A 22684-nucleotide genomic window follows, 5' to 3' on the forward strand; every position below is an offset into this window, starting at 1 on the left:
TGTTTATGAAACTATCTTTACACCTGTAAAAATATATCCAACCTATTTGAGTTATGATATGACAAATGGAAAACCAAACCTAGACAAACGAAACCCAAAGAAAGTACTAATTTTTCAAAGACGGCGACATAACTGAAGTCTATGTGGACTCATGGTATAAGAAAACCCGTGGAATAAAGCCCACTAGGGGACATTTATAGAGTGACATGTGTCCCCATAGGGTAATGTCGGACAATCACACTTCGCGTGCGATGTGGGGCGATATCGCCCGATGTCTTCGTCTCTCGAACGGGCAACAACTATTACTTATATCAATAAATGTAAAAGTGTCCTTACCTGTAGCCGACTTCTTCTGCAATAAATATATAATTTAAACTATTAGCGCAGTTACTTATATTCGCTAAAAACAATAAAACTGCACACTTTAAGTAATAACGTCCAGACAATCTGAAATGTTAAAATTTCGTCTAGATTCGATGACATTTTGTTACAAACGCGTTTTACCATTACTTGTTTTTATTAATTTATTGTTTTTTTTTATGTAGATACTTGCTGACGTCCCAAAAAAACTAAAATATGAATTGTAATGGCTTACTTAGTATATTTGCAAGACAACAGCTTTATTATTAGCATCATCTTTGTCAACCGCCTAATTCTGAAAACTCGTGAATTTATGATCATGTTTTCTATATTTTTACTGTCATAATTTTCTGACCTTTATTCCTTTTTGAGTAACGGACACAGTTGTATTTTTTTGTGTAAATAAATACGGTATTGAGTAGAAGATTAGGTACATACATTACCTATTATGTTTTAATTTATTAAAGTAACCATGCGTATTCAGCTGCCTACTTTATAAGTTTGGTTTTTTTTATCCGGGCACAGGGATTATGTCATTTCTGACATGAAATTCCCATAGTCACTGTTTACCCCGGTGGGAAACAGATGTGAGTATGTATGTACCTATGAATAAGGAGTTAAGGAGACCATGTTGTCTGAGTATCATAGTATATTTCCTTTCTTTTGAAGGTAGGTATTATCTACAACGACACACGCTGAAGTAGATTAGGAAGAATTTATTACGTAAGTAACGCTAACGTATTTTGTGAATTCTATAAGCTCCATTATCATAATTTTTTCACTTTGCATTTCTTTATTTTTTAATTTGTTAGTTTTAGTGGTCATAAAATGGGATTAAGTATAAATAAGTGATGCTTGATTTGCACTTGTAGATATTTGTCCTGTATCTATCGATATAGAGAGTTGTCCTGTATCTTTACAGATATTTTTACTTGACGAACCAAGTTATATTCACGTAATTTATTTTAGACACGATTACCATTTATGTAGGTTTACCTCAGGTGGGTTTAACTATTTGGCCAGACAAATGGGGAGCGGCGCCTGAGGGCTCTCGCCCGGTACAACCCGACTTGACTCAGGGAGTCATCTGAGAGGGGTTATATTGAAAACAATTAATCTACCCTATGAAAGTGGGCGGATAGTGATAAGCGCTGATTGAGGGCAATCGTTGACCACTCTGGCGGGGTAAGTATTCTTCAAGACTCGACATCAGCTCGTGGCAACAAATACTGAAGTGAGTGTGATTGGCCGCCTCTATGTCTGGAGTTATAAGGTCGTCGTTAGGATGGTATATGCTCCGGGTGCCGATAATTTTTGGGCCATTCCTAAACGGGATGTATTCAGAAGCCGAAACTATTAGTGGATTTGGGTGTTGCGGAAGTGCCGAAGCAGCAGAAGTTTAGTAACGGTGAATCTAAAACGGATAGAATAAAAAAGACACGTTAGGATAGTGTGTCGAACGTAAGTCATCAGAAGAGTATGTAGTGAAATGAGTTTGCCGGTTACCGGTCCCACTTTGGTCATGTTTTATTACGCAATCGATGCAGTAGTACAATCAACTAACACCTGAAAAAAATATGATGTAAAACGAAAAAAATATCAGAATAAAGCCATATTATAATTACACGTTTCTCTCAGTTTCAATGCGATGTTTGAATAATATCTACATATCTACTATGTATTTCTAAGTAGGATAATACGTATATTATTTATTGGTCTGTTACAAATTTCCATGACTAAAGGCGCTTTGGCAGTCGCAAGGTGTTTTCAAACGATTTTTTTCAATGACAATCTAAGTATACATAACTCGTAATGACAATCACCGGCTTCCATGCTAATTTTAGAAATGCAAAAGCAATTGTTTCTGTCTGTTGTTCCGATTTCAATGTTTGGTACGGAGGTAATGATTATTCAGAAGATATGAATGCGATTAACGAATGGGATTAACAGTCTGGGAATTGATATTAGGCAGCCAAATGTGTGATGCTCTGTCGCGGAGCCACCACCTCCAATTCAGTTGAAAACGATATAGATTACTGTACGTACCATGTACATAGTGTACGTGAAAAGATTTTATGTGTACGTGCTATAATTAGAAAGAAAACAACAAATTAAAGTGGCTTCGCTGGAGAGCATACTCCCCAGCGGAGCCACTCAGTTTGCATACTTCGAGATGTTTTCTTCCTGTAAATTGAAGTATAGTTTGATGTACGTACTACGTACATAGTGTACGTGAAAAGATTTTATGTGTACGTGCTATAATTAGAAAGAAAACAACAAATTAAAGTGGCTTCGCTGGAGAGCATACTCCCCAGCGGAGCCACTCAGTTTGCATACTTCGAGATGTTTTCTTCCTATAAATTGTAGTATAGTTTGATGTACGTACTACGTACATAGTGTACGTGAAAAGATTTTATGTGTACGTGCTATAATTAGAAAGAAAACAACAAATTAAAGTGTATATGATGGCATGAACAAAACGTGAAGCGCTGAAGATTTTAAGAAACAATCTCCTTGCGAGAACTTTTTATCTATGCACAAACTACTAAGAGAACCTATTTCAGACGAACGTCTCTCGTACAAAACAAAGAGCCTCAGAATTTAGATTATGACACTTGATTTGACATATAAAATTATATTGCCACACGCAAAAATAATTGTGGGGTTGCCATAGTAATGATATGGCACGGCGTGGCAGTAGTGATAGCTTTAAATTATTTAGATTACTTTAAATTTTGATGACAAGGTTTATAAAAAAAGACTGCAGTTTACTTGTATAACATTTTATTTTTTAATTTTGTTTTATATTTTATGTTTTTTTTTTCTGAAATAATAATAATAAATATTATTTTAAATATGCCTTTTTGCATTAATGGCAAACTTTCCTCTAAACTCTCTAATCTAGAGACATCTGTACCCTTTAATATTTTGTTTATAATAAAACTGCTAATCTTGAGAGACCCGGATAGTTTTTAATAAAAATGTCTTTGTGCAATCCGCATGGCAAACACAATTGTTCCCAGTAGTCCTAAGCCTTCGCAAATTGTCATCACACAAACACTGTAACTTCTGCACTTCTAGAGTTCTTCCTAGCTCACTTTTAGGAAACTGGTGAAATATAGCGTCTTTTCGTCTTTTCGCTTACTTATCTTACACTCATACTGTATGGATATCACAGTTTTCTAGTTGAGAGGCTAACTACGGAATTTATTCAACGCAAATTTCACTCGATCACTTACATTTATAAAACTACAATGAAACAATGATTGATTTTGGATTTTGTTTGGTTAGGACGCCGAACGGGCAGCGCTTGCCCTTGTGTCTATGTTTATATCCTAACCTAAGATTGTCCCAAGATGGCGGAAGATCGCAGAGGGGTGAAATGAAGTAGGAGAGGGGTGAAGTAGCTGTCATTTTCTAAACTCGGTACATTTGCGCTATGGTACAATTTTTTTGTATGAACATTTCCGGCCGTGTATCTATGACAGATTTGACATAAATTGTCAGTGCCGTACCGATCCGTCACCAAACCTTGTCATCAAAATTTAAATTAATCTAAATAATTTAAAGCTATCACTACTGCCACGCCGCCGTGCCATATCATTACTATGGCAACCCCACAATTATTTTTGCGTGTGGCAATATAATTTTATATGTCAAATCAAGTGTCATACTCTAAATTCTGAGGCTCTTTGTTTTGTATGAGAGACGTTCGTCTGAAATAGGTTCTCTTAGTAGTTTGTGCATAGATAAAAAGTTCTCGCAAGGAGATTGTTTCTTAAAATCTTCAGCGCTTCACGTTTTGTTCATGCCGTCATATACACTTTAATTTGTTGTTTTCTTTCTAATTATAGCACGTACACATAAAATCTTTTCACGTACACTATGTACGTAGTACGTACATCAAACTATACTACAATTTACAGGAAGAAAACATCTCGAAGTATGCAAACTGAGTGGCTCCGCTGGGGAGTATGCTCTCCAGCGAAGCCACTTTAATTTGTTGTTTTCTTTCTAATTATAGCACGTACACATAAAATCTTTTCACGTACACTATGTACGTAGTACGTACATCAAACTATACTTCAATTTACAGGAAGAAAACATCTCGAAGTATGCAAACTGAGTGGCTCCGCTGGGGAGTATGCTCTCCAGCGAAGCCACTTTAATTTGTTGTTTTCTTTCTAATTATAGCACGTATACATAAAATCTTTTCACGTACACTATGTACGTAGTACGTACATCAAACTGTACTTCAATTTACAGGAAGAAAACATCTCGAAGTATGCAAACTGAGTGGCTCCGCTGGGGAGTATGCTCTCCAGCGAAGCCACTTTAATTTGTTGTTTTCTTTCTAATTATAGCACGTACACATAAAATCTTTTCACGTACACTATGTACATGGTACGTACAGTAATCTATATCGTTTTCAACTGAATTGGAGGTGGTGGCCCCGCGACAGAGCATCACACAGCCAAATGACTAAATTGTGTAACAATATTTTATTTGTTCTTAAAGAACGTCTAGGGCCCTGTGCCGAGGTTTTTTTTGCAACTTCTTTTCCCCGGCTATACAGGTTGTGAGAAGCTGCAGTAGTGTTAGACGGATGAGACGTTCGTTATGTAAAAATAAAATTTTTAACAAAAAAAAACCGACTTCAAACGCAAAACTAAAAAGCAATAAATAAATTTACTTCGCACAAAGTAATTAGTACGTATTTTCAATTAGTTAATTAATTTTATAAATCTGAAGCCGGTGCCAAGGAAATGCTACAACGAAGTACCGATTCATATATTTTTCAATACTGATTGTTTTGTAATTGCTTTGATATAGGTATTAAACAATATTGTGTGTACATAGTAATTTGATATTGTAGTAGGGTTGTTGTAGCATTTACTTGGCACCGACTTCAGATTTATAAAATTAATTAACTAATTGAAAATACGTACTAATTACTTTGTGCGAAGTAAATTTATTTATTGCTTTTTAGTTTTGCGTTTGAAGTCGGTTTTTTTTTGTTAAAAATTTTATTTTATTTTACGATTTTAAGTGATGGTTAGACTGAGCAAGGATGCAGACAGACAGATTTTCTGATTTATATTGATATATAATAATATATGATTAGTAGTGATCACAATTATTATTGATGAACATGTTTACACACACACACACACGCACACACACACGCACACACACACACACACACACATACACACATGTGGTTGTCAGTGGAAGCTGCTATCATACACACTCACGCACACATATAGATACAGTAGATTTCGCGTGGTTTCCGTGTCCTGTTTATTCGAAACTGTCCCTCTTCGTATGGCGGCCATCTTGTTTTTCCGCCATTTTGTTTTTTTTCACCGGCGACAGAATTTGACCAAGATTTAAATGGGTGTCGTGGAAACAAACAAAATCCAGGTGCAATAGGTTTGCCAGGCCGTAGGATGTCTCCCTGATTGGGAGCAGTTTTCAAAGATGACGTTCCGATCACACCCCTATACATCATTTTTACCCCCAAGACATTTTCTGGAAAAACAAAATTTTGTATGGCGGCCATCGTATTTTTTTCACCGGCCATTAAATTAGACCAAGATTTAAATAGGTTTCGTGAAAGAAAAATTGGTTCAGGTGCGATAGTTTCGCCAGGCCGTAGGGTATCACCCTGATGCGGAGCAGTTTTCGAAAATCGGGAAGTATTTCCTACTTAACATGACGATCCGATCACAACCCCGATATATATTTTATACCCCGAGACATTTTCTGAAAAAACAAAATTGTGTATGGCGGCCATCTTATTTTTCCGCCATTTTGTTTTTTTTTCACGCGCTATGGAATTTGACCAAGATTTAAATAAGTGCTCTGAAAGAAATATTGGTTCACGTGCGATAGTTTTGCCAGGCCGTAGAGTATCTCTCTGATGCGGAGCAGTTTTTGGTGACCAGAAAGTATTTCCGTACTCTACATGACGTTTTGAGTAAGCGCCCCATACATTATTTTTACCCAAAGGGGCTTCTTCCAAAATCGACAAATTTTTGTATGGCGGCCATCTTTTTTTTCCGCCATTTTGTTTTTTTTGCACCTGCGATTGGATTTGATCAAGATTTAAATACGTTTCGTGAAAGAAAAATTGCTCCAGGTTGTATAGTTTTGCCAGGCCATAGGGTGTCTCCCTGATGCTGACCAGTTTTCGAAGGTCGGGAAGTTTTCCCGAAGCCTAAAGATCGATCCGATCAATATGACTTTACAAACGCACTAGTCGCTCCTACGATTTTTGAAAATTCCCCTCGATTTCTCTGGTCTTCCATCATCAGATCCTGACTTCCTTGACATGGGACCCCCTTGGGTATATCTCCTTTCAAACAAAAAAAGAATGATCAAAATCGGTTCATATACGACGAAGATATGCCCGAACAAACATAAAAAAAAAAAAAAAAAAAAAAAAAAATATACGGTCGAATTGAGAACCTCCTCCTTTTTTGAAGTCGGTAAAAACATGTAAAAATAACGATTCAAAGTGTAACTATGTTACCTACTGAATAAAGATATTTTTGAATTTGATAGTTTCACACGCAGGGAAAAACATGCTATTCGAGTAGTTTTATTCTCTCGTGCACTAACTTCCAAATCAGTCTTGTTCGTTTAGACTTAGGTAACAACTTGATTGGTTTACGTAATATATATCTGTCTTAGGTAAACCCGAACCAATTTTTTTTGTTTGGTAACCATTGCTGGAGTGTTTGTGTGAGTGTGATACCTATTTACAATTTTGAGAATCACAACAGCTACATTTTAATTTTACAGGAAAATAAGAGTGAATAAAGAGCTTTTAGAGCAGTAAGGCTACCCATTTGTACTTTATTCATATGTTGTGTAGTTTCTGTTGTTGTGCAATAAAGTATATTTGATTTGATTCGATGAAATTAGGAAACCTGCAAATTTGGATTTGCGCACGGAAGTTTCCGTATTCTACCAACTCGCATTTGAAATTATCAAATCATCTACAAACAATAAATACCTCGAAAATAATAAGCGATGCTAATAAATTCAAATTAAAAATAACTAAGTCAGGTATAAAACCGGGACCCTTACGCAAGCCACCCCTAGAAACGTAATGTAATTGTGTTTTCTTTCAATCTGTGGAAGCTTGTTAATGGCTTTTAGATATTAAGTTAGTATGTAACTTTGTAAATTTAGCTGTAAGCTCCCCAAATAAAATAAAAATAAAATAAGAATTAAAAATGTCTTATTATTTATTCATAACCGTGAATTATTCTTTTCGTTCGTAATGACATGCTCTTTTCTCTTGCTTAGTGTAGGGGAGGATATTTCTTTCTTGCATGAATTGTGTTTCCCCAGTGCCTCAGCCTGTGTGACGTTGTCGGGGAGTGCGTCATCGGCTGTGTCGGGGGCGAATAGTGTCGCCATCCCCGCCAGCAGGGATGCCAGCCCGAACACCAGAGACGGGAGCCCGTGCCAATATGCCATCTGTGGGGGGAATAAATTACAAATCACCATTCAGTTTATCATAATTTACTTTAGAGTTTTGTAAATTTACGGTATTGTGGTAAATACAAAAGCACAAAATTTCTTAAGGCGGTATAAGAAACCAACAAAAATTACCAGTAATGGAGTTTGCGGTGCTATGATGGATCCGACCCGCCCCAAAGACGAACATAGCGCGTGCATAGAGTTCCTCGTGTACGTAGGGAACAGTTCTGAAGTGAATATGTATGTTATAGCGAAGTACGACGATGACATCAATTTTCCTATCATGAAGAGTAGGATTGAAAGCCATGGGAGATCTGTAAGAGATGAAAAAATATTAAAATATGTATTTAATTCTATTCCAGATGATAATAATCAATGGTCGTTGCGTCAAAATGACAGGACCAATTGCTTCCATTTTATTACGTAGTTATAGTACTAATCTAGTACTATTTGGTATCCGAACTAAAAATCTATTGGATACTGCAGTCCCGCCATCTTGACGTCAAATAATACTGGACCTGGGGGGTTAAAATGGCCAAGCAATTCATCTAGAAAAGCAATATTGCTTTTTGATATTTGTTTGCATTGCGCACTTACTTTTATATGCGCAAATGTCAAATTGCAATATTGCTTTTCTATGTGAATTGCTTCGATGTGGCCATTTTAACCCCCTACTATATCTAACAATAATGGTATTTCCCGCCATTCTGACGCTAATTTCTATGCTGTCAGTAACTTAAAATGAAGTCTAAGTAATTTTAACTTTTGGAACTATCGACTATTTGACGTGTTTTTTGTTACACACTTTTGAAAAATTTTCAATTTAATATCTCATTAACTTATTTCTACTACTACTACTTATTGACGTGAAATAAGGCTTACATTATCCAGTAAAAAAAAGAGCCAAATTAATTATCGACGCAAAATTAACTTACTTGAAGGCACAAAAGGCTGACTCAAGCACAATATAGCTGCAAAAACAAAGCTGAAGATCAAAGGAACCTTTCTTTTGAAACGAATCAGAAGATATGTGATTATTAAATTTCCGGGAATATCTACAACAGTTATGAGTGCGAAGTTGATGTATTTGTTTCCTTGGAGAGACACGGAGTTTATCGTCATCCCGTAGTTGACAAAAGTCGATGTTGTCCACCAACTGAGGCATATGAAGAACCTCTTCAATAACGCTGGCGAAGTAAACGTATCCTTTAACAATTGTATGAAGTTTACTCCTTTGTTTTCTTCATACGAAAGGTTGTCAAGGGCATTCCTGTCGAGTTTTACTTTGTTTTTCTTGGCTGCCTTTTCTAGGATAGCTATAGCTTCGTCTTTCTTTCCTTTGCTGAGAAGCCATCTGGGGCTTTCGTCGAGAAGGAAGATGTAGAAGAGGAAGAACACTGCTGGAGTAAAGATGACTCGTAGTAGGTTCCTCCAGTAAGGAACCAGCCAGGCCATGAGTGGCAGCGTGAGCGATCCTAATGTATAGCCGTAGCTGCATAACATTTGGAACAGCAAACGCTTGTCGCTTGGCACCATCTCGATGGCTGAAAATGAGGAGGAATTAACAATTAGTCACGTTTTTTTTAAAGTAAGATTTATCTTTTATCGTTTGACCATAATCTCATCTGATGGTAAGTGACGATGTGGTCTAGGATGGATAACGCTTACCTAGCAATTGCCTATAATACTAGCCTTGAAGACGCCCAGATTATAAACGAGATAGTTACGTAGATGGATTAGCCTTTTAATGTGGAATAACATCATAAGCTCACGACTATATCGCCACCGTGGTCCGTTGGTTGAGCGTTATATAGGCTCACGGTCCGGAGGTCCCGGATTCGAATTCGATTTACATTCATTCCGAAAAACAAAGGTAAAAGATGCTTAAGTCGATCTATGAAATAAGAAGGTTAAATGAAGAAATATTTTTACAGCGACATCTATATTTTTTTTTGGAGAACGTAGCCTGAATAGTCCCTCATTGGGGTAGTCAGAGGTATATACATCGCAAGATGAACCAAGTACCCACACCTCACCGAGCCTTCTGTTAGACCAACGTGATAGGTGGAGGGCCGCATCGCCGTCTGAAGGTCCAACTAACTCTGTTAGTTAAACCTGCACTAATAATAAATAATGAAAATAATAATAATGATTTGATTTTGATTTTTTTGATTTGATTTTAATGTATATTGGACGCTAACTATAATGCGTGCTCTGTGGTATTGGCCAATAGATGATTTGGGTCAGACATACATAAATTATAAAACGCTGATTAAGCACTTCTTAATGTACCTATAGCTTCTTATCTTGAGAACTGCAAAAAGTCCCATATAAAATTTCACCTCTTTGAAGGGGTTAAGGACAGGTTTAGGGGGAAAAAATTATGCACTATTTTTTTGTTGCTCACAAATAGTCCGCATACCAATTTTAGCTTTCTATTTTAGAAAATTGCAGAATGCTCCAATACAAAATTCCACCCCCCCCCCTTCCAGGGAAGTGGGGGATTAGAAAGAGACAAAAAATGCCTATGTCACTCTCCATCCCTTCAACTATCTCCAGTTAAAAATCACTTCAATTCGTCACTCCGTTTTCGGAGAAACAAACAGCCATACACATGCACTTTCCCATTACGTATAATATTAGTATGGATTACGTACTTAACATGAACATTGGCGAGCAGGAGTCGCCTACAGCAGCCTCGAGGAACTCCAGCAGGATGTACACCCAGTAGTAGCTGGTGAAACTCCTGGCCACCCCCAAGACACCACCTAGCACGCCTGTCATCACTATCACCATTTTTCTTCCCAACCTGTAAGATAAAAAGCAAACGTTGTAGTGAAGGCCCCCAGTGTCTCCACCAACCCGCAATGGTCGAGTACTACTTTATACCCCCTCCGGTTGATTGAGGGGAGGCCTGTGCTCAGCAGTGGGACGTATACACACATACAGTCATACACTTTATTAATGCCTTTGTTAGAAATATCATTTAGTTATTCTTTGTGCTTTTTCTGATATTTTTTTATATTTTTTATTCTTTTTTAGTTTCGTATATAATATACCTAATTAATCGTAAGAACAAATGTGCTAGGAGCCCAGTTTTTGTTTAATTGTTTTTGAGAATAAATCGGCTGCAACTGAATATCAGCGCCATAATCTAGCTAGAGTTACGCTATTGTATTTACTGAGCTGTAGCCGTTTCGGCATTATTTATAATTCTATTTTTATTATTTATAACTATTTTTTTTTATTTATAACTACCATTTAACAATATGTAATTATGTATTTGTTGCCGAATAAATATTTTCTTTCTTTCTTGTATATAGGCTGTTTATGTTATGTTAATGTTATACATTTTAGTATAATGTTTCGGACACATAGAGAGAAATTAATTGAAAAGCATACATTCTAGCATTGATGCTACGAACATGTAGAGAGAAAATGGCACTATATACCAACGAAACAGATTTTTAAGGGGAAGGTAAAAGAAGTGATGAGATGGTAGATTTGGAAGAGGACGCCTTAAGCAATTTCATCGCGATCAAATTCAAGGTTTTTTTGAAAGAGGTTCCAGGACAAGTCAAGCGTAAGTCTAAACTGGGTTTTTTGACGTGACTTATTGTAGTTGGAGGGAATATTAGGTTCGTTTGGACACGTAGAGCGGATGAAGTATAATAGAATTGCAAGAGCGGTATATAAAGCGAAAGTTGATGTTGTTGGTGTTGTTGTTGTTGATGTTGTTGATGTTGTTGTTGTTGTTGATGTTGTTGTTGTTGTTGTTGGGCTGGTAGAGACTTACATTGACCATATTGGAGATGTCCTTAGAAAAGGTTTAATACGATCTACTCTGAACCGGCGTGCGTCTATGAAGCGATTGATGAATGTGGAGGAAGCAAGAGAAGTGTGTCAGGATCGAAGCAAATGGAATTCTATAGTCTCTGCTTACTCCGGTGGGAAATAGGCGTGAGTGTATGTATGTATGTATGTACTTATATTGTAGATTTGCTGCATGTAGCATTAACTACTAGGCCGGACGGGGAGCGTTGAAGGCTCTTACCCGAAAGAGGCCTCTCAGCCGGTCTAAGCGTGTGCGTGTGAGCATGTATGAAGACTTTCATAAGAGTGAAGATACGAAAGTAGTCAGAATATTCTGATTCTGACAGAACAGTTCTTTTGACAGATCATCTTAATATCGGTTGATCAGGCTGAAATGTCCTAACCAATTTAGGGCTCACTAAGTGATTTTAGTGACTTGTCTCCACCGGGATTCGAAACCGGAACCTCCGGCTCGTGACACTAACGCTCAACTGGACCACGGGGTCGTATCGTGAAATATAATCACTTAATTGGTTATAACGGCGCCATAGCCGGGATGCAAAGCAGTGCATTCTATTATTTTGTTTATTCTGTATGCCAGTTGAGAAATCTGGCAATGTAGCGTAAAATATGGGTTACCACGACATTGGTGCTGATTCCAGTATGCTTCATCATCATCATCATCAGCCATACGACGCCCACTGCTGGGCATAGGCCTCCCCCAAGGATCTCCACGACGATCGGTTCTGCGCTGCCCGCATCCAGCGGCTACTACACACCAGCAGCAGTATATTTACACCAAATAATTGACTAAGTTTGTTTTAAGTGATACCTATCATTTTCTTCTTCGCCGGAAAAGAGCATCCTCACTTGTCGGGTAATCGACAAGCATACAATTTATGGAACACACGTCAATTTTAGGCAGATATTTAAAAACCCTACTTAAATTTTATATTGGTCAATAACCCGACATAATTAAGTTGACAATATACCAAACGGGTTGCATATCAGCGAGATGCCTGTTTTATTCCTCTGCGTTATTAATTCATGCACTCATTAATTTAAAATTAACAATTGTCAATCATCCGTCCCTTTTGTTTTCGGCGGATAGGAAAATGACGGGTATAATTTAGGATAAATTTAGAATTGGTAATAGTCGGGATGTCATCGATATCCAGTCTAAACAGTCTAATTTGTATTCTGTGGCCCGGTCGGATGCGCCGTTATTTGTGCTTCTGGGCTATAGCCAACCCAGATCCCACAAATCTTAGTCTTTTGCAAAATCTAAACTTACATAAGATATGTCTATTTCCTATTGGAGTTCACAGAGATCACAGGATATCACTTACTACGATCCTGATTACCTGTAAAATATATACATACTATTTGTCAAACATAGGTATTTTAACGTCGGGGTCGAATTCCGGTGGGCACATGTCACAAAAATCACTTGATGAGGTTGGTAATTTACGAGTACCTCACAATCCACACGATGGAAGAAGAAAAATGATACGCCAAGAGGTGGTAATCTGGAGGTGGATTTACACCAAATGATAGAAAGCAGATTCTGTACAATTCTGTTTTTGTTACTTTTGTAGTTTTGTCTTCATTCCCGAGGTTTCTATATTCTAGAATTCTTACTTGAAATGTTCTAACTTTAATATAGTATTTTATTCATCTTCCTCATCTGCCTAGCGTTATCCCGTTTTCATAAGGTCCGAAGTATAACCTTTATTTTGCCTACTTCCACAGTCTAATGTCATACGGCATCTTGCTGTGGGGTCATGCTGCAGATATGAACAGCATTTTTGTTCTGCAAAAGCGAGCCATTCGGGCGATTTACAAATTGGGACCCAAGATGTCACTTAGAAATAAATTTAAAGAAATTAATATTTTAACTTTGGCATCACAATATATCTTTGAAAACTTAATATATGTAAAAAAACATATAGGATTATTTGCAAAAAATAGCGATCGGCACATTGTTAATACCAGGAATAAAAATAAACTTGCTTTACAAGTCAGTCGATTACATAAGATTACTAAATCTTTTAAGGGGCAATGTATACGTTTTTACAATAAGATTCCCATTGACATTCAGAATTTGCCTTTCAACTGTTTTAAGACAGTACTTAAACAAAAACTTTACAAAAAAGGTTATTATAAAGTTAGTGATTATTTAGAAGATATGAATGCATGGGATTAACTGTCTGAGAACTGATATTAGGCAGCTAAATTACTCAATTGTATACCAATATTTTATGTTTTATGTTTATTTTTATTTTTTTAAAGAACGTCTAGGGCCCTGTGCCGAGGTTTTTCTTGCAGCTTCTTTTCCCCGGCTATACAGGTTGTGAGAAGCTGCAGTAGTTTTAGGCGGATGAGACGTTCGTTATGTAAAATTGACGATTCAAAGTGTAACTATGTTACCTACTGAATAAAGATATTTTTGAATTTGAATTTGAATTTGAAGATTAGAGGCTCTGTAGTATAACCTGAAGATTTGACAGGTCCGGTATTTTACAGAAGCGACTGCCTGTTTGACCTTCCAACCTGAGGGGTGAACTAGCCCACATCTAGTGTTCTAGCTATAAAGCTAGAACTAGAATAATCTAGTTCTTTATTCATCATCATCGAACAAGTCAACAAAAAATAAGTCTTAAAGGTCGACCTTGTCCTAACACCCATCATCATTTCATTAGCGACACAAAAGACCCTATGTATCGCGCTACAATCGGCTTCCTTCCTATACAATTTGTATTCTGAGCTCGCAGTTTCGTCGAGTACCAGGCTGCTTCCGGAGCCATGACCTAAGTACTGGTGTGTTCATTGATATAAAAGTCATTGCCGTCTACATATCGACGGTTAAAAGGCTATTTATTAGTTTAAAAGGTCATATTATACATATCGAAGTTTTATATGTAGTATAGTACAGTCATGAGCAATATAATGTACTCACTTTAGGACTCTGTCGCACTAACATATTTGACAGTTAGTGAGACTTACAGTTCAATTTGTTAAAAAAGTTAATGTGACATGGTACCAAAGTGTATACATAATATTATTAATGCTCGTGACCGTACACCACGAAAGCGCCTGTTTGAAAAATTACATTCTGATGTGATTATCTTTAACAAAACCTAGATTTCTTTCTTTTAATTTCATTCCGTTTCAGTATTTAGTGGTATATTTCGCTACATAGGGTTCGTAAGCGGTGGATATTTGGACCACGTGCCATACAACATTGATCAATGTTCATAAGTAAGTACCTATATAAAATGAAAACATCTCAATTACTTAATTTAAACATTTCCGTCATTATTGCTATGTAAGGTTTTAAATTGCTAGGTTTTAGCCAGTGATTGGACACGTTTTTATTGTAATTACCTACATGTGCGACCACAATGTTGCCATACTGAATTGGACATGAAATGTAGTAGTAAATTATTTATTATTATTTGTAAATCGTGCTGACAAAGTTAAATTCTATTAAATTGGTACTGAAGTAGTGATTGTTTTTCGTACCTTTGTTTATGTTTTTTTTTATTTTGTAAGTAAGTACCCATTTTGTAGTTTGGTTTTAAAATCATTGCGATTTTATGACATCCTTGTAGCAATGTCACATTGTTTTTATATATTTTTTCCGTGTTTACTGCGTTACCTTTTTTCTTTACCTCGTGTAAACTTTAAACGTTATCATTTAATGTAAACATTTTAACAACTGTTTTTCTCGCTCTAGGTTATATACTTTGTCTACCGTCAAACAAACCAAACGGTTAATAAACTTATTGTTTCCAGTCATAGAGCAACACGGACCTATGTGGACTCTTTTCCAGTAAGTACAAACAAATTAAAAAAAAAATGGTGTCAATTATTACGCTGACCGGTACAAACTTAATGTATTTCAGGTTGACAGGTCTAAAACTAGATCTATCTCTTTGTTTGCCTGATCGAAAAATTGTCGTTGAGTTGGCACTATTTTTAGGGCTGTCAATTAAAGAAAAAAGTTTTGTCTAATAAAATCAGTTTCATTTGATTTAAAGTAGGATGGTTTATGGATGTTTTACCGTTGGTTCCAGCTACCCAATTACTTAAGCAAGTGATTATTTATTACATGAGCCGTATCACAGGTCTCTGGCAATAATAATCCTGGAACCAGGGTTGTTGGGGACGTATGGATTGTAAGGTTACAAAATACACAACCTTATAATCCATACATCCCCAACAAAATACAAAACATAAGAGAACTAGAAAGAGTACAATAGGCGTCCTTATTGCTAAGTAGCAATGTCTTCCAGGGTACCTACCTGTTTTACTCTTCTTACAAAAAATATTTCAGACTTTTTCGTTCAATAACTTCGGAGTTAAGGCGGGCGTTTTTTGACCGGAATTATCTCACCATAAGGGTTCCTTTTTACCATTTTGTGTCGGAACCCTAAAGATGAGAAAACGAGTAGAACAAATTGTAAGGCTGAACATAACTGTCGTATGTTAATTAAACACAAGTTTTATGATATGCTGCACCTATTAGAACCAACTTGTATTTTTCTTAAGGGACTTTACGATGTTGCTAATGATGTTTCGGTTGGATGACTTTGTTCAAGGCTTTAAGAATAGCATGCTATCCACGTAGCATTTAGGTATATAACAAAAAAAAAATATTTTTTTAAAGAACGCTAGAGTCCTTTTCCGAGGTTTTTCTTGCAGCTTCTTTTCTCCAGCCATACAGGTTGTGAGAAGCTGCTGTAGTTTTAGGCGGATGAGACATTCGTAATAAATATGATTCAAAGTGCAACTATGTTATCTGCTGAATAAAGATATTTTTCAATTTGGACGTGAACTTTGAACTTGTAATAAATTATTTATTGTATTTTACATTAAGTATAAAAAGTATATATCATATTATAATAATATCCATAAGGAGCGGAGTATGCTCCATACGCTATCCCCTTGATTGAGGAGAGACATGTGCCCAGCTGGGAGACTTTTTGGGAGAGTTTTTTTTTACGTGACTTATTGTAGATTTGCAGCAGATGGCATTAACTACTTGGCCGGACAAATGGGGAGCGCTGAAAGCTCTCACCCGGTACAACGTTTAAGACAACAGGTCTGAGGGTGCCCAGTTGGGCGTGAACCTCGGCTCAGGGTGTCGTCTGGGAGGAAAAATATTTGAAAGAATTAATCGACCCTAGTGGGTCGATAGCGATAAGCGCTGAATGAGGGAAATCGTCGACCACGCCGGTGGGGTCGGTATCGGGGTCCTGAAGTGAGACGTATATAGGTTATTTATATTAAAATATTATTTATTATAAATATGAATTCAACCACCAATGGTTTTAACCATAGACTTAGATTTTTGCGTCTATGGTTTAAAGTAAGTTGTCTTCTGATACCTTGTGGTTCTGCCAACCTCATTAGGGATTGAAGGCGTGAGTTTTGTACCTGTCAGATAAAGGTCCCACGAGGAGCAGTCCGATCATGTACCCAAAACTGTGAACCGTCCCCACCAGGGTCCTCTTCCATTCTTGGCAGGCCAGCTGGAACTAGTAACAGAATATAATATTAATAACATAACAGATCACCTGTTCATCATCATCATCATCTTTTGAAGACTGATTTTCCGAATAAATAATTGGCTACTTGACTGTTTTCGGAAACGCTTATTTTATACCTCAAATATTTTATTTTCTCGAAAAAGCTTTAAATGGTAGAAAAAAAAAATATTTTTCTTCAGTAATTTCAAATTTCGCGCGAAAACGATTATTCACATGATAACCCAGTGACGTCACTTTTTAGCAAACAAAGAGACAGTGAAACAGTAAAAAATTTTTTTTGGAGAGTTTGCTGTTTTCATCTCATATATATTAAGTTGTTATTTCCGAAAACCTATAATTGGCTTATTGTATAGTTATAACATAATCTATTATTTCTTTTGCTGTTTGTTTTCCGCAGAAAATAAAATAAATTACTTGACACCTGACACACAGTTGCCTCCTATAGGAGGCCCTTTGGAATGTCGGGAAGATGGTACATTTACCCTCATAGCATACAATGTCCAATACAAAAAACCTAAAATACTTATCAAAAATTTACTAACTTCTGCTACAAAGCTGTATGGATTGTCGTACACCCACTCTGTGCATACTTCACTTGAATTGCGTAGCGCTGCGCACGAGTTGTTTTCAAATCTCTCATCTTTGCATCTGAAAACGTAACACAATCAGTTATTAAAGCACTACGTAATCGCCATTACAAGAGAGGCACAGTTTTTTCTGTTTTGGAGGGACTTATTCTAGTTTCCCCCCACTTGGCCGGACATACACACACACACACACACACACAACACGCTATTAACACACAAACACTATTTTATTTATTTATTTTATTCTACATAAACCACCATCTTTAGGTGTTAAAATTACTATCGACGAAAATATTTAAACTTTCTGCCCCGGACGGGGTTCAAACTGACTCTTGGGGAGGTTATAACCATTACGACGTTTCGTCCCGCCTCGATGGAGTTACGAGTTTCGTCCAAGTCAGAAGTTTTCGATCTTCGTTAAAATGACTTGGGACCATAATCTCACCAGAATCATGTATCATCCTTACTACTATCACATCCATTACTACTACTACACTACTAATACTAGATACTTTTTAGTTACTGTCCATTTATTTACTTGTTTGTTTTTTTATTTCATATATTTACCTGGTTGCGAAATAAATGTTGCCGACAACCGAATCTTGACGATTTCCCATTTGTGGCGCAAGCGCAACTATGCTAAGGCTAACTAAGGATAGGGTTTTTAACTATATCATTAGATATTACGGGTATTAGTTTGTTTATAGTAAATGTCGTTATCTCAACTTTACTATCACTAAAACGACGATAATGAAGATTTTTTTTTTGATTTGGATCGTTGTTAGCGGAATTCCATGTTCTCTGCTTACCCTAATGGCAAATAGCCATGAACTTCTGTACGTATGTAAGTACCCCAATTTTAAACAGGAAATGACAGTTATATATTTCCGGACTATGTAACAATTTGTGCGTAATGATAATTTGATCTATTTTCCTTGAGGATTGAAAATAGCAATAATAAATTGTTGACTTTAGAATAGTAACGAAGGTACATGTACCAAAATACTGTACCATACATTAAAACTCGCTCGACGTAAAAGGAAAAAAAGTGAACGCACCGTAGGGAAACGTGACGTCAAACCACTCGCCGTAAAGAGACTCCCCATAGCGGGAATCGAAGTTCGGACGGTCCGCGAAGGTCTTCGTTGCTAGGCAACTAACGCCATGGGTACTCCCCTCCAGCCCGCGGAGGTCTGTGTTGCTCTATGACGTTCGAGGACTCGTTGCCAACACCATAACTCCTTTCTTATGTCACACCCCGGACACTTCATACAAAAAACATCGTTTTACACAGACTCTATTGACGTTATCATACACGCGCATAATAATATATTATATATGTGTGTGTGACGTCTGACGCCCATATAATCGAAGACTAAAGTTAGACCGAGGGGGGTGAGGTAAGCCTAGCTCAGCCGCTGGTGGGTAGTTACCGTTATATACGTAGTATTATTCCTTACTCCTTATTCCTGACCCTATTGCTACGCAATTTATATTCTACGTCATCCGAGGCAAATTTTAAAGCCAAAGGAAACATCCTATATTGCGTCGACTGGAAATAGAACCCGAAAACTTCACGCTACTGGTACTACTTTATCTGTCAATGGCCCCGATTCCTGCAGACACCGCCTAATTTTGTCAAAAAGGAAAGGGACGGATGATTTACAGCTCTTAATTTTAGGAAGAATGAGTAAATTAATGTATAACCCGGGCGAATCAAAAAGGTACGTCGTTGGTATGCAATCCGTTTGACGTGCTGTCTACTTAACTGTGTCGGGACTGATGTAAAATTTTTAGACGGTTGGTTTTGATTTGTGCTTAAAATTGGCGTGTGTTCCATAAATTTTATGCTTGTCGATTACCCGTCCCTTTCCTTTTCGGCGGATAAGAAAATGACAGGTACAACTTACAATAAAATTAGATGGTATTTACAGGAATTAGCACCAATGTCAGTTCGGCTCGTACTGACAAGAAGAAACAATTTCAAATCATATTTTTATTTATTTATTGCATTAAATTTAATATGTGAAAGGCAAGGGACAAGACAAGGACAAACTGTGTTATTTCAACAACACGTCTATTTATAAGACGCTTCTTTCAAATATTGAAATAGATGTATTTAACATATTAAGTTGAAAGTACACAAGAGTTCACTGACAGAGGTTGGCCTAGACACACTTGGCTGCGGGGAAATGACACTTGTAAGTCAAGGTAATACGGTACATAACCAACCAGTATATTTCGAGTGTCATAAGCCATTTGTCACGAAAAAAGTAGAAGCCGTAAAAATAAAGCGGATTTGGGCAAAATAAAGTGGAATCTTATTGAAAAAAAAATATCAGGTAAGTATTTAAAAAAATGTGGCATCTTTTTTTTTGTCCCAGACATGTCTATTGTCTTTTTCGTCTAGATGTCATCCTCAGAATAAATACTAAAGGATTGATAATAAAACTACATTGTTTTAAGTTTACGCGGTTATTATCATAATTAAAACACATAATAACGGGTTCTTACCGCGTTTAAATGGGGATAGGATGACTCTCGTCATCCCGTGATCATGGCACTTGCAACAGTGTCGAAATATCGGGAGTCTCATATCCCCATTTAAACGCGGTAAGAACCCGTTATTATGTGTTTTAATTATAATAAAACTACATGTTTTAAAAAATATAGTGAAATTACTCTCTCTTTTTCAAGGGATAATTAAGTATGGCTAACTATTGCATACAATACAAACTGACAAGCTTGAGGCTTGAGGCGTCGCCGTAGATCCCCGTCTTCAGATGTCATTCAAAGATTTACTTTTTAAAAAATGCTCCTATCAGTCAGAATGATGTGTTTAGAACAGGTCATATCATCACAGTATATATGTACACTACTTGCTATACAAACAGTTCAGAGTTATCTGCTTTGTGTAAAATTTTACGAGGGTATGGTGCAATTTTGACCTACCTAAACAAGTATATAATCGTCAACATTTCATCATCATCATCTCCCGCGTTATACCGTTTTCACGGGGTCAGCTTACCTGACCTGAAGATTTAGCACGTCCGGTTTTTAATTGAAGCGACTGCCTGTCTGACTTTCTAACCCGTGAAGGGAAACTAGCCCAATACAGGTTAGGTTACATACCTCGGCATTCCTTCATGAGCACGTGATAATCTCATTTATGATCCAAACATGAATTCGAAAAATGATTTCGAGAATTATAGGTTTAGGCCCGTACTGGATTCGAACCTGCGACCTTATAGAGTGAGTCAAGCGTTCTTCCAACTGGGCTACCACGGATACAAATAATCGTCAACATTTATAAAGCAAAAAACATTATTGGTTTTATTATTATTGCGCATGGCAGACAAAAATAAAATGTCCTGGGTCGATCATATATCCAGCTTAAGCTCCCCTAACCAAGTCTCTGCCGCATCCGTCACACAATGCAGCTCGGCTATGGCACCTGGGCACCGGTGTAGGGGGCACCCGTTTACTATGTGAGATAGAGTTTAATCCGTTTGACCACATTCACAGTATGGCGACTCCTTTAAGCCGCATTTATGTAGGTGATGGTTCGACTTTCCATGGTTGGTCCTACACCGGTTCCGTCGGGTCCAGATTTTTCGTTTGGAGTCAAAGCCTTATTAAAAAATAACATTATTGGTAACAGTGATATATAGAACAAACACGCTTAGCTATATCCAACTTCCTCTGCAACAAATACAAAATTGGAGCTATACATACTATTGCTCATGTACGCTAAAAAAATCAGCACCATACACTCTATGTAGTACCGACTACATATTTTGAACTTTTTCAGCACATCGTCTAAATCCGTACTTTTCTTATCACTAGTTTTTACTACAGACATTTTGGCTTTTTTTATTTATTTACGTAGCACTTTTTTTATTTACACAGCACTTTTATTTAGCACTTTATTTTGGCCGCACTTTAATTTGCTAATGCACCACTACACACGAGTTCTGCGGAGGAAATAAAAAGGTACCTTGCATCGTTGTAGTAAGGCAGTGACATCGAAGTCGACCAGGTGTGGCAAACCTACGCTTACAAAGTTAATTTTATACGAATCCGAACTGACCGATTGAAATATTTCGTTTGTGGCTAGAAACGAAAAGGAATAATTTGGAATTTCCTTTGCTGCCTAACATCCAGGACTCGAAACACAAGAGTCATGATCAGTGATCTTATTTACATAGGTAAAAAAAATACCGCCCAAAAATCCAATCACTGCTGCTCTATAGAGCTCGCTAGTTCACTAAAATGAATATCGCTTTTCTATAGAAAAATACTGCGAAACCGGATTGACAAGAACTGATAGCTGAAATTTATTAATTTGTGGATAACTGTAAAATTTTAAACCATCGTAATGTTTTATTCGATTCCGGGATCTTTATTATCAAAATAAATTGTTTTAAAAATCCGCTTCCGTACTTTCATAGCTTTAGGTATATAAGCGTCCGAATATCGGATCACTAATTAAAGCACTTAATAACGGGTTCTTACCGCGTTTAAATGGGGATATGAGACTCCCGATATTTCGACACGATCACGGGATGACTGATGAGATTGGAATGGAGTAGTCATCAATCATCCCGTGATCATGGCAGTTGCAACAGTGTCGAAATATCGGGAGTCTCATATCCCCATTTAAACGCGGTAAGAACCCGTTATTATGTGCTTTAATTATGATAATAACCGCGTAAACTTAAAACAATGTATCGGATCACTGGTCACAAGATGTTACTAACAAGTGTGGCTACACTTGCTATGTATAAGGCATAAGAAGAATATGTAGTTACTAGCTTTTGCCCGCGACTTCGTCCGCGTGGCGTGTTATATAAGAGAGAGATCTTTGTGTGTGTG

General features: G+C 37.0%; 1 protein-coding gene across 1 annotated transcript; it reads right to left on the reverse strand.

The window, feature by feature from the left end:
- Window positions 1–7598: 7598 nt before the first annotated feature.
- Window positions 7599–21813, reverse strand: LOC126366257 (solute carrier family 22 member 3-like). Its single transcript, XM_050009320.1, has 7 exons — window positions 21496–21813; window positions 17765–17870; window positions 17110–17210; window positions 10512–10663; window positions 8790–9398; window positions 7987–8168; window positions 7599–7851 (listed from the first exon to the last, which is right to left on the reverse strand). The coding sequence occupies exons 1-7, from the start codon at window positions 21669–21671 to the stop codon at window positions 7621–7623; spliced, it is 1557 nt and encodes a 518-aa protein (XP_049865277.1). The 5' UTR covers window positions 21672–21813; the 3' UTR covers window positions 7599–7620.
- Between the last annotated feature and the right edge of the window lie 871 nt (window positions 21814–22684).

This window comes from Pectinophora gossypiella, chromosome 4 (genome assembly GCF_024362695.1).
Source record: "Pectinophora gossypiella chromosome 4, ilPecGoss1.1, whole genome shotgun sequence".
NCBI lineage: Eukaryota > Metazoa > Arthropoda > Insecta > Lepidoptera > Gelechiidae > Pectinophora > Pectinophora gossypiella.